The sequence below is a fragment of the Podarcis tiliguerta genome, assembly GCF_965153285.1.
Source record: "Podarcis tiliguerta genome assembly, chromosome: 16".
Classification (NCBI taxonomy): domain Eukaryota; kingdom Metazoa; phylum Chordata; class Lepidosauria; order Squamata; family Lacertidae; genus Podarcis; species Podarcis tiliguerta.
The window spans coordinates 19944538-19956552 of record NC_139549.1 but is presented as its reverse complement, the minus strand read 5'-3'; the positions used below and the strand labels follow the sequence as shown (position 1 = coordinate 19956552).

General features: G+C 48.1%; 1 protein-coding gene across 4 annotated transcripts in view; it reads right to left on the bottom strand.

Moving 5' to 3' along the window:
- The window catches only part of NOS1 (nitric oxide synthase 1), a gene marked incomplete at its 3' end in the record, with an annotated part of 178291 nt that overhangs the window by 69026 nt on the left and 97250 nt on the right, over window positions 1-12015 (bottom strand). For all 4 annotated transcript variants that reach the window (XM_083417445.1, XM_083417446.1, XM_083417444.1 and 1 more), the window contains exon 2: window positions 2735-3821. In XM_083417445.1, coding sequence (XP_083273571.1) covers window positions 2735-3474 — 740 coding nt within the window. In that variant the 5' untranslated portion in view covers window positions 3475-3821. The remainder of the gene's footprint in view (window positions 1-2734; window positions 3822-12015) is intronic.

Genomic DNA, 12015 nt, shown 5'->3' with positions numbered 1-12015 from the left:
TGTCCCCTCCCCCTCCCACCCCCAATAGAAATCCTGACTATGCCCATGATAAGTATGCAAAAGAGCTTTAACATAACCATAATACAGTGCCCAACCAATTGCCGCATGTTAGCGGGGAAAACTCACAAACATACCAAATGCATCAATTTAGCAATGGCTGCTTAGCTGGGCAAGCGTCTCAGAAACAAATCTAACCAAAAGCATTTATGGAAAAGCACATAGTGCAAGAAGGGGTCTCACAGACTACAAACTTGTCCCTCCTGTTTTCACCCCTCACTTTCAGCTACCTCCAGAGACCAGACTTGGCACCATCATCCCATGAGAACTATGTGGAGTCCTTCTAGCGATGGTAGCTGCTGCCTTGTTAGAGGTAGCCAGCCCAAGTCCAGGTCTTTGTACATTCGAGTTTTCTGCAAATATTGAGAGAAGCAGGGTCAGGACAGGCAATCTTTTTCACCATGTTGGTGGCGGCACCCTTCCTGTGGAACGCCCTCCTGCCAGATGTCAAGCAGACAAAGAACTACACAACCTTGAGAAGACACCTGAAGGCAGCTGTGTATCAGGAAGTTTGCAATGTTTGACGTTTTATTATGTTTTCATTATGTGCTGGAAGCGGCCCAGAGTGGCTGGGGCAACCCAGCCAGATGGGCAGGGCATTATCATTATCATCATTATCATTACTACTGTTACTATTATTAGTGTAGTCTCCTGAAACACCCAGACCCACCATTCCTGAACCATGCAGCAAGTCGGACTTGGGAATTTGGTCGCCCTCCCTCACGACTGGATGCCGGAAACAGAAAAACAAGGCATTCTCACCAATGTACATTCATACCTCTTGTTACGTTCTGTTAAGATTACGTCTTTTCAGGTTGTGTCCCGCGGTGACCTGGAAGTACTAGAAAGGGTTCCTTCCGGGTTTCGCCGCTCATGCATGCGCAGACACTCAAAATGATGTCACGCACATGCGCAGAAGTGGCAAATCGCAACCCGCGGACGTGCAGACGCGGGTTGTGTTCTGCTCATGTTGCAAACGGGGCTGCGGAATGGATCCTGTTCGCAACCAGAGGTACCACTGTATTTATTCAAGATTCACTGAGAGATATGGAGGGTGCAGCCACCCGAGTCATGGCGTTGCTCCAACTGGGCTGCCCTTCCTAGCAATGCCAATTCCTTTTACGGTGGCCGCCAGGGGTTAATCGTCTATGAGTCTTTTGCTCTTGCACTTTCAATGCACGCTGGGTTCTGGGAGAAGGGGGATCAGGAATGCTTTCCGGTGATCACGTGTCAGCTGGCTGATCTGTGTCTCCCACTTCTCTTCTCCCATCACCTCCCAACTCTTCTGTTCACCTGTCTCTGAACTGTGACCTTCCTCAAACCACCACTGCAAATCAAGACTGCCTTCCTCTTCTCAGGAAGGTTCAGGAGGAGGGGGGCAGTGCTCCCCACCATTCCTCCTTAGTCCAGTCCCTGGCACAGCAGAACCACCAGGTGTTCAATGTTGTACCAGTCTGGTTGCATTCTCTCCAGTATACTCTGCCTTGCCTTCATGGGGCATAACCTGAGTAATGTACCAATGAGGCAGAATGATGTGTGGACAGTCCGGTATAAATCCAGTGCACTACTATTGGGTCATATTGCACATTACACCAGCAAAACACCCCCTGGTCCGGAGGGGCCCTGATCCTGAAGCGCCTCTGCTTTGGCAGCAGGAAGTTGATTTATTAGCCATATTAGCACCCCACATTTCAGATTTAAAAACTTCGAAGCCGTTTGGTAAAAATACATCTATATCGGCAGTAACATTTTCTCTTTAAAATGCGCTGTTTTGTACTGTCATTTATCTATTTGCCCTGAGCTCCAAACCGGATGTAGGGTGGGATATAAGAATCTCGAATAAGAAGGGAAATGATTAATTCCGATAAAACTAAGCTTAAATCCATAGCGTTCAAATCACAACTCTGCCATGAAGCAAATTTGGCAACTTACTGTCACTTAGCCTAAAAGTGGCCTACCTCACAGGGTTGTTGTGAAGATAAAATGGAGAGAGGGAAAAATAAACTTGACCTCCTTGGAAGAAAGGCCAGATATAGCTATAACTATAGCTATATAGCTATACAGTGGTACCTCGGGTTACATATGCTTCAGGTTACATACGCTTCAGGTTACAGACTCCGCTAACCCAGAAATAGTACCTCAGGTTAAGAACTTTGCTTCAGGATGAGAACAGAAATCATGCTCCGGTGGCAGCAGGAGGCCCCATTAGCTAAAGTGGTGCTTCAGGTTAAGAACAGTTTCAGGTTAAGAACGGACCTCCGGAATGAATTAAGTTCTTAACCCAAGGTACCACTGTATAGATATAGATATATACACATTAATAAATAATTATAAATATGAATTAAAAAAAATGAATAAAACGGTTGATAGCCCTTATCATTTCTGCTCTCATTTTTTCTTTCTGAAGAACCAAATATATTATATTTATATACCACCTTTTCTTCCAAGGAGCTCAAGGTGTGGTGTACATGGTTCTCCACCTCCCAGTTTCATCACCACAACAACCCTGTGAGGTAGGTCGTTAGGCTGAGACATCTCCAAGGTCACCCAGTGAGCTTCATGGCTGAGTGGGGATTCGAACCCTGGTCTCTCAGGCCCTAGCCCACCACTCTAACCATTACACCACAATGGCTCTCTGCATATCACATCACCAGACGTGCACAGCTAAGGGACCTACCCATCCACCTGGACCTCTGCGTCTCTTGTGACCATCCTGGGCTGCGCATCTCCATTGAGCTCCTTGTTGTTGCTCTTCAGGAGGTCCAAGACCGGCTCGATCTCTTTCAACAGTTCGCTGTTCTCGACGCTGCCGTTGAGGCAACGGTCAGAAACGTCCCCGCTCCCTTTCAGAGAGTCCCTGGGGACGGACCCAGCGATCACCCCGTTGACGTGCACCAGGGACTCATCCCCCTGCCCGTTCTCCCGGGTGCACCGAGAGCTGACAGAGCCCCCCATTGTATGGTCGCCTCCTTGCCGCTGATCTTTGGTGTGGATCCCGAGGCCGGCCGGGAGGTCAACCACGGACGGGGAGGTGGCGCACAGGGGCCTGGTGACTCGGACGGTCTTGGGCGTCCCGTCCCCGGTGAAGGTCGTCTCCAGGTGAGTGGTGAAGCCCTCCGGGCCTCTCAAGATGAGGACGACGTGGGTTTCGGAGGCGATGCTCCTCAGGACCTCCAGAGCGGTGTCATAGTTCATGTCCACCAGGGGGCGCCCATTCACGGCGAGGATGATGTCCCCGGTCTGGATAAGGCCACTTTGTTCAGCCGCCCCTCCTCGGATCAGGTCAGAGATGATCACCGGTGGCTTGCTGACACGCTCCTTCACCAGGAACCCGAGACCCCCAACCTTGCGCTTGAAGAGTTTCACAGAAATGACATTGGGCTGAATCTGCTGTACACTGAACACATTCTCTTCCATTGTAGTCCTCGGGTCTTCTCTGAATGGGCAGCTGGCGGTGTACACAGGCCCTGTCCTGGCTGCCTTGCAGCCTCTGGAGGGAGAGGGGAAAGGAAGGCGGTTCCTCTATTCACATGAAGGTTCCCGATTCTCCAGACCTCGAATGACCAGAATGCCTCTGCAAGACATCAGTTGCTGGACGCCAGTTCTGATGTAGCACCGGGTCCCCCAGCCTTGCAATACAACGAAGTGAGCAGACCTCTATGGAACGTGTGAACAGAGCCAGGCATTGCCCGGCTGAAAATATGGGGCTTGCTGAACACACTCGTGGGGACTTGGGTTGGAGGTCCGCTTTACATCTTCCTTACCTACAAAGCAGGAAAGGGAGGAGGGAAAGAAAAGAACAATAAAGGAAGATTGGCTGGTGTCCCATACCAAGACGGGCTGTGCCCACGTTCTCAGGATGTTGAATGTATGAAACACATTTTATTACACTGCAGTCTGTATTAACAGGTCAGACGGCATCAAATCAACCTGATATTAACAGAACAAACTGAAATCGCTGACTCTTTCCATGTCAATGTTCTCCTTGAGCAGTGGTGGCCAAACTTGGCCTTCCAGCTGTTTTGGGACTACAATTCCCATTATCCCTGACCACTGTCCTGCTAGCTAGGGATGATGGGAGTTGTAGTCCAAAAACAGCCAGAGGGCCAAGTTTGGGCACCACCGTCCTTGAGGATAAAGGTAAAGGTACCCCTGTCCGTATGGGCCAGTCTTGACAGACTCTAGGGTTGTGCGCCCATCTCACTTAAGAGGCCGGGGGCCAGCGCTGTTCGGAGACACTTCTGGGTCACGTGGCCAGCGTGACATTGCTGCTCTGGCGAGCCAGAGCCGCACACGGAACGCCGTTTACCTTCCCGCTAGTAAGCGGTCCCTATTTATCTACTTGCCCCCGGGGGTGCTTTCGAACTGCTAGGTTGGCAGGCGCTGGGACCGAGCAACGGGAGCGCACCCCGCCGCGGGGATTTGAACCGCCGACCTTTCGATCGGCAAGCCCTAGGCGCTGAGGCTTTTACCCACAGCGCCACCCGTGTCCCTTCCTTGAGGATAAGGTTGATGCTATTACACTGGCTGTAGCAAAATTCCTCTTGGAGGCTGTAGAAATAAGAAATAAGTATGTACAGGCTAAAGACAGGTTAGCAAGGCCAATCTTACACCATAATAACTGTTGGTATATATTACGTTGTACACGAGGTTTGACTGTACTGTGTATTTTTGGGTCTATGAACTGTAATAAAGCTGTGTGTAATAAAGTTTGTGTCTCTGTTTAAAAAATAAAGGTATCACACCGGATAGAACAAAGCACTGGCTCTGTTAAATATCTGCAAGTTTCAGATGTGGTTATCTTCTGCTTAGACTACTGCAAGGCTCTCTGGGTGGGGCTTCCTTTGAAGGTCACTCGAAAACTACAACCAATGCAGAATGTAGCAGCTCAGCTGGGGACTTGGCCACCAGGACCATAGAACACTGGTCCTAAAGGATCTACATTGGCTCCCTGTATGTTTCCGAGCACAATTCAAAGTGTTGGTGCTGACCTTTAAAGCCCCAAAGGCCTCGGCCCTGTATACCTGAAGGAGCGTCTCCACCCCCATCGTTCAGACCGGACACTGAGGTCCAGCTCCGAGGACCTTCTGGTGGTTCCCTCACTGCGAAAAGTGAAGTTACAGGGAAAGACTGAAATTTAAGACCCCAAGGTTCTCCCCTGCTGGGGCTGGTAGAAGATGTAGTTCCCCACTTCAGGGTGGGGTGGGGGCTCTGAGCTGTGTGTGGTGAGCTTAGCAGCAGGTGGATTTACAATTCTCCCCCACCCCCGCCTTTTGACGCTTCCTGGGAGTCAATCCTCTTCTCTGATCCTTCTCTTCTAAAGATCCCGCCAAAGTGAATGACAACAGAAACAATGAAGTGTAACATCTTTGCAGCTGTCACTGATTTCATTGATTCTGCCAGCTCATTATAAATAATAAAAAAGGGATTTTATTTTGAGGGGAGGTGGAGGGAGAAGCCTCGAAAGTGGGCGGACGGGCAAAGCCATTGAAGTTGTCAAATGGTGCAGATTTGCAGAATTGGATTTGTCATGACATTTAGGAGAGAGAAGAGGCTCAAAAGCTCCTTTCACAGCTCTGGGTGAAAGAGAGAAAAGATGGGGGAAACACAAATCTGCATCTCTGTGTGGAAGGAGTTCAGTTCCTGCATCCATCCCTGCACTCTCAGGTGACCGATGTGGAACAGAACTCCCAGCCTCAGTCTTTCCATCTATGAAATGGGTTCAATCTTCACTCATATTTTGAACTGAGGGGTGGGGAATGAATGGCCTTGGTGTAAGCAGGCCCTGCTGTTAGGCAGAGTGAGGCAGCTGACTCAGGCATTAGATGCTGGGGGAGAAGAAGCATTCAGTGATAACCGCTGCCCAGCTGTTTCCCTGTGTACAGCATGTGTACTATCCATCAGCCATCCTCTTGGAGCAGGCTTGGCAATGTGGGTTAAAAAGCCAGGAGAAAGCCCGGTAATAAAGTTGCTTTCCTTTAAATGGAAACAGGGTTGGAGCCACAGTGGAAATGAAGACTAAACCCAAACCACTTGGAATCACAAAGAATATTTCTGTCAGGCTCTGTCTGCACTGCACATTTAAATACCTTCCAACTCTTTCTGATACAAAAAGCAGGATGTACGTCTTCCGGAATGCTCTCTTGGGTGAGTCATGTGACCTGCACTGTTCTTGTGCCCCCCCCCCCAAGCACTTTTGGGAGGGCAAGATCGCAGCTCCCAAAAAGTACTGGGTGAGAGTACAGCATGAGAGCGGCACCCAAAATGGCCGCTGAGATCTCACGAGAAAAAAACGGGATGTCCCGCTTTTCCAGGGCACTTGGCAGGTATACATTTAAAGCAGTATCATATCACTCTAAACAGTCATGGCATCTCCGCCCGCCCGCCCGCCCGCCGCTTATCTCTCTCCCCCCCCCCCCCCCAAATGATGGCAGACCTCTTTTGTGGAAAAGAGAGGAAAAAGAGGAAGAAGCCTTATCTGTTTAAAGTGGCATGTTACTGCTTTAAACGCTTCCCTCCGGAAAAATCATGGAAGCTGAGATGCTGAGGGTTGTTAGGAGAGCCTTGTTCCCTTCATAGAGCTAAAAAGTGGTTTAACAATCAATCCCTCTTTCCAGTGAGCTCTGGAAATACCCCAACACTAGTGGTGGTGGTGGACAAGTTCTCCGTCCCTGTCTAGGATGTTGCAATATACCAAAGCAAACTGTAGTTTGAGCCACATTGAGCTGCAGAGAAAGCGATGGAGGCAGAGATTTTGGACTGCAAATTTGGGCTGGTGGCTGCCTCCTTCTCTAAAGATCTGGTGCAGGATGTTGGATTTGGCTGCCTGTGGGAGTGCTTAAGCCAGTGTTTCCCCAACTTTTTCAGGTGTCTGTCCCCCTGGTTCCATAAACTCACCCCCAGTGCCCGCTGCCCTGTAAACGACATTATTCATAATAGCAGTTTTCAGGACCTGCTACAGTGATGGCCAAGCTTGGCCCTCCAGCTGATGGGGGCCACAATTCCCATCATCCCTGACCACTGGTCCTGTTAGCTAGGGATGATGGGAGTTGTAGTCCAAAAACAGCTGGAGGGCCAAGTTTGGCCATCACTGCGCTACAGAATATAGTAACACAACAACATTCAAAACAGGAACAATTAATTGTATATTTCTTCGAAATCCAATCAAAACTATTTAATCTACTCAACAATCATTTGATCCAGTGATCAACATCTCCAGCAAGCAACTGGGTGGAGTTGTGCCTCCATCTACGCTCAGACGGTATATCTGTCAATCAACTCAGAAATTACAAAATGCCACAAAGGGAGACTAAACCTGGGTAAGAATACCCTCCCAATATTTCTCAGATGAAAAGTGGGACCTTCTATTCTACATCAGGAAGTTTCTCCCACATTTGATCTCACCACAAACATGTGTCATATGCACCTGAACGCCTGTCACCTTGAGGCAATTGCAACCTCTCAGCCTAACCAACCTTGCAGGATTGTTGTAAAGAAAATAGGTGTGAGGGAAGGGATCATGTACGACACATTCAACAGATAAATGAAATGAAGTTCTAGCTGTAAGCTGCCTTAAGTAGTCCCTGTCAGGGGAAAAGGTGGGTGACAATAATAATAATAATAATAATAATAATAATAATAATAATAATAATAGAAACTGTAAGAATGATCATGAATGTAACAGAGAGTAAATCCTACTAAACAGTAGGGCTTAGTTTTGATTTAAAATGGCTAGAATTTCAGTATAAGACTGTGCAGCCTTTAAGCAGTTACCTGGGAGTAAGCTCCATTGAATACAGCGAGACTTACTTCTGAGCAGACAGTGTAAGGCTCCATTTACAACAAAGGAACAAACATTCCATGCATTTCTTTAAAAAATGGCTGGCTGCTGAAGCACTGTAATTTAAGAATTCAAAGTGAATCGGGTACATCAGGCTTCCTCAGCCTCGGCCCTCCAGATGTTCTTGGCCTACAGCTCCCATGATCCCTAGCTAGCAGGACCAGTGCTCAGGGATGCTGGGAACTGTAGTCTCAATACATCTGGAGGGCCGAGGTTGAGGAAGCCTGGGGTACATTTCCCTTGAAAATTCTAGGAAGCGCTTTGTGTGCCAGCCTCACTGTTTCCTTCATTTAGTGCAGGTATTTTATTTTCCGTATAAACAGGACTCAGTTTTTGCACCTACACACAGAGAGAGGGCAAAGGTTCCTGTTTCTGAAAAAGGACAGGAGTGTGGGCGCTCTGATCTCTCCACCACTTTTAATTGTTCTCCGAGAAGAGGAGGGGAGGGGAAATGAAAACCAAGGCATTCCAGGATCAGAACAGAACCGGGACGGCTTCTGCAATTCCGGGACTGTCCCTCGAAAATCAGGACACTTGGAAGGCATGGATAAGCAAAGGAGGCGCCTCTGGGATGTCTCCCCACATAGGGAAACGGGGAGCAACTTAGAAGAGCTGCGTCTCTCTAAAAGAGCGCAGGAACTCCAAGGACTGTCAGTTGACCTGCCGAGGTGGGAAACCCTGCTATCAACACTAGTTGGACAGCAAGGATATTTAGCACTTAACACAGCAGTTCCTAGACATTAACTAACTAGTCAGACAATTGGGAGGGAGGGAGCCCAAGCAAAGGCAACCGGGAAAGGATAGAGGGGGACAGCAGGGGGACCAGTTCCCAAAGTTCTCCTTGTTTTCTTGCTTAGGCCTACTTTTCTCCTCTGGGCTAAATTTCCCTTGCAAACTCTCCTGCATCTCCCTCCGCCGTTACCTATCACGAGGGAGGTATACCAATTTGTCACAAGATCCCCCCTCCAGAAACAGCCCCCCTGCCTCCAAGTCCCTTGGTCTCCCCTTCCTGCCTTCCAGCCTTGACAGGGGCTGCCGTTAATGGGCTGGCAGGTATCGGCCACCAGCGGCTCCATCTTAAAAAGAAAGCCCGCAAGGGGGCGGGAGACCAGGAGGGGAGGCAGCCGCAAATCAAGAAGCCTGCTTGTCAACACCGCGGTCATTAGGTTGTTTTGCCAGACACGCAACCCCATTAGAAACCATCACATGTCAGCTTGCCAATAAATTCCCCCTCGCTCCCTCCTTCCGCGGAGATGTCAGGAGGGAGATCAGAGCCTCGCAAGCTTTTCCAGCCAAGCAAAATAAAAAAAATAAAAATAAAATCTCCCAGGGCAGAGCCCCAAGGAAGAGCTCTCGCTGCCATCCAGGGCACAGAATGAACCAGCTTCCCAGCTTTGTACATTTTCTGCCAATCATTGGAACAGTACTAATGTCCCACTTCCGGAGATGAGTTTTCTCCCTGCTCCCAAATCCATATCATCACACACCACCATACTCTCCAAGCAGCAAGAACCTCCAGGGCTTCCAGGTTCATTTTCCTTGGAATAAAGGTCAGCAGGGACTATGTTGCCTTTAGGACATATGGTTTCATTTATGGATAAGTACAACCTGAGCATAAGATGGAGAGGCTCACGGCATTAATAACCCCAACAAATCTTGCTTTTTTGTTCAGCACAGATTTGGATCCAGCACAGAGCAAGCAGGTCTCTGTGACTCCAGCTTCCAACCTGCTTGTAGCTCAGCTCAGCTGCACCCCAATGGCTTTTGTTCTCCTACCTAGCGAGCCAGGTGAGGGAGGGTGAAGGAAAGTCCCCACCACTAACCTGGAGGGCCCCATCACTTAGTGGTAGCTCTTGCAACCTGACTCATTCTTTTGGGATGCTGATGAGGACACTTAAGTGGTTAGTTAAGGCCATTTTTGTCTTACAAAGCCACTTGCACGACTAGTTCAGCAACAAGAATCCTCTACAGTTGTACCTTGGTTTTCGAACAGCTTGGTTCTTGAACATTTTGGCTCCCGAACACTGCAAACCCGGAAGTGAATGTTCCAGTATATGAACTATTTTTGGAAGCCAAATGTCCAACGGGCCTTTTGTGGCTTCCGATTGGCTGCAGGAGCTACCTGCAGCCAATCAGAAGCTGCACTTTGGTTTTGGAAGTTGAACGGACTTCTGGAACAGATTCCGTTTGACCTCCAAGGTACAACTGCATTAGGTTCTATCCTCAGGACCTCAAGAATGAGAAGGGACGTCATTGAGACTCTCTCCCACAGTGCTGGAACCAGCGGATATACACTGAAGCTGTATATTGGAAGATTCAGGGCAGATAAAAGAGAGAACTTTCTTAACGCAATGCATAGTTAAACTCACATGAAGCCACCTAGATGACTTTAAGAGAGGACTGGACAAATTCATAGAGGGCAAGGCTATCAATGGCTATTATCCATGATGGTTTGGCTCTGCTTTCACAGTCAGAAATGCTTCTGAATACCAGTTGCTGAAAACCATAGGAAGGAAGAGGGCTCTTGTGCTTGGGTCCTGTTTGAGGGTGAATGAATGAATGAATCTTTATTTGCGTCAGCCATCGACCATAGCAATAAAACAACAATAAGATATACAAAGAATAGAAATAAAAAGCCAATTATATAAAATAAAATATAGGGTTTTGAATCAATAGTCAAATAGTGGCTCTTATTCTGATTGCCCCAGCTAAAAACCTTGCAGCCTTTGTTGTCACCTGCTCATTTTGATCCGCCAAGAGAAAGGATAGTGGTTGGGTGACCCAGAATGGGCACTAAAAGAGGGGTGATAATCTCATTCCTCAAGTCTTTATAAAGAGTGCAAGCCAGAAGAGCATGTGCCACCGATTCAGTACTGCCATCTCCACAGGGACAGAAGCGTTTTTTGTGTGGAATCTGTTGGAATCGTCCCTCAAGTACAGCCGAGGGCAATACATTCATTCTTGCAAGAGTAAAAGCATGTTTATATTTTAGAACTGCTAGATTATGCAGATAGGGTGCCAGAGAGTCAAAATGGGAAGGTGGGCAAAATTATACCATGGGCAAAATTTCCTTATTGCAACCAAGTTGTTCTGACGCTCGATATCATTTAGGCGCTGACAAATTAGACTGTTTGCTTTGCTAAAACCCAAAGCGAGTAGCTGTTGTGGTGATAAACCACAAGAGCGAAGTTTTTGATAGACAATTTGGGTTGGTGACCATTCAGGTTGGTGGCCATCACTGCCTCCAATGGAAGCAAGTTCCATAGTTTAACTACAGTGGTACCTCGGGTTAAGAACTTAATTCGTTCCGGAGGTCCGTTCTTAACCTGAAACTGTTCTTAACCTGAGGTACCACTATAGCTAATGGGGCCTCCCGCTGCTGCCGTGCAGCCGTCGTGCAATTTCTGTTCTCATCCTGAAGTAAAGTTCTTAAGCTGTGGTACTATTTCTGGGTTAGCGGAGTCTGTAACCTGAGGCGTCTGTAACCCGAGGTACCACTGTATGTGCCACACGAAGAAGAACTTTCAGAAGTACTGGAAGGTACCTCATTGCAGGAGAGTTGGGCCAGTTGACCTTCATGGTCCCTTCCAACTCTACGATTCTATGGTTATTATTAATCCCATTGGTACCCACCAGAACAGTGGTCCTGAGGGGGCAACTAGGGTGCCCTCAGGCGGGTGTTGTCCAGCTCCACTCTCTTGAAGAGGCAGAAAACACCACCTTTCCAGATGTGAGTTCCTCCTCTTTCTGCAGGGGGCAGTTTGTTTTCTGCTTTGCTTGAAGTTAAGTCACATTTATTCTAGTATGTGGGGGCCTGCATACAAAAAAAGACATTGCCCCTAAGCCTAATTCTCTCAGTGTGTGGTAAGCTGGGTCAAGACCATGTGACTTCCAGCTGTGACACACACACCCCTCCACCCAAAAGTGAATGCATCAGGGGACAACAATGGAATTAAGAATGTACATAAGGCACAAAAACTAGAGGTCAATTTTTGATACTGTATAAGGGCACAATGTCCGCAGTCGTAAAATTATGCGCAAGTTGGAGAAAGCAGATGGGAATTTTCTTTCTCCTCTCCTTCTGCCATAATACAAGAATCTCATTATTGAAAAACAAC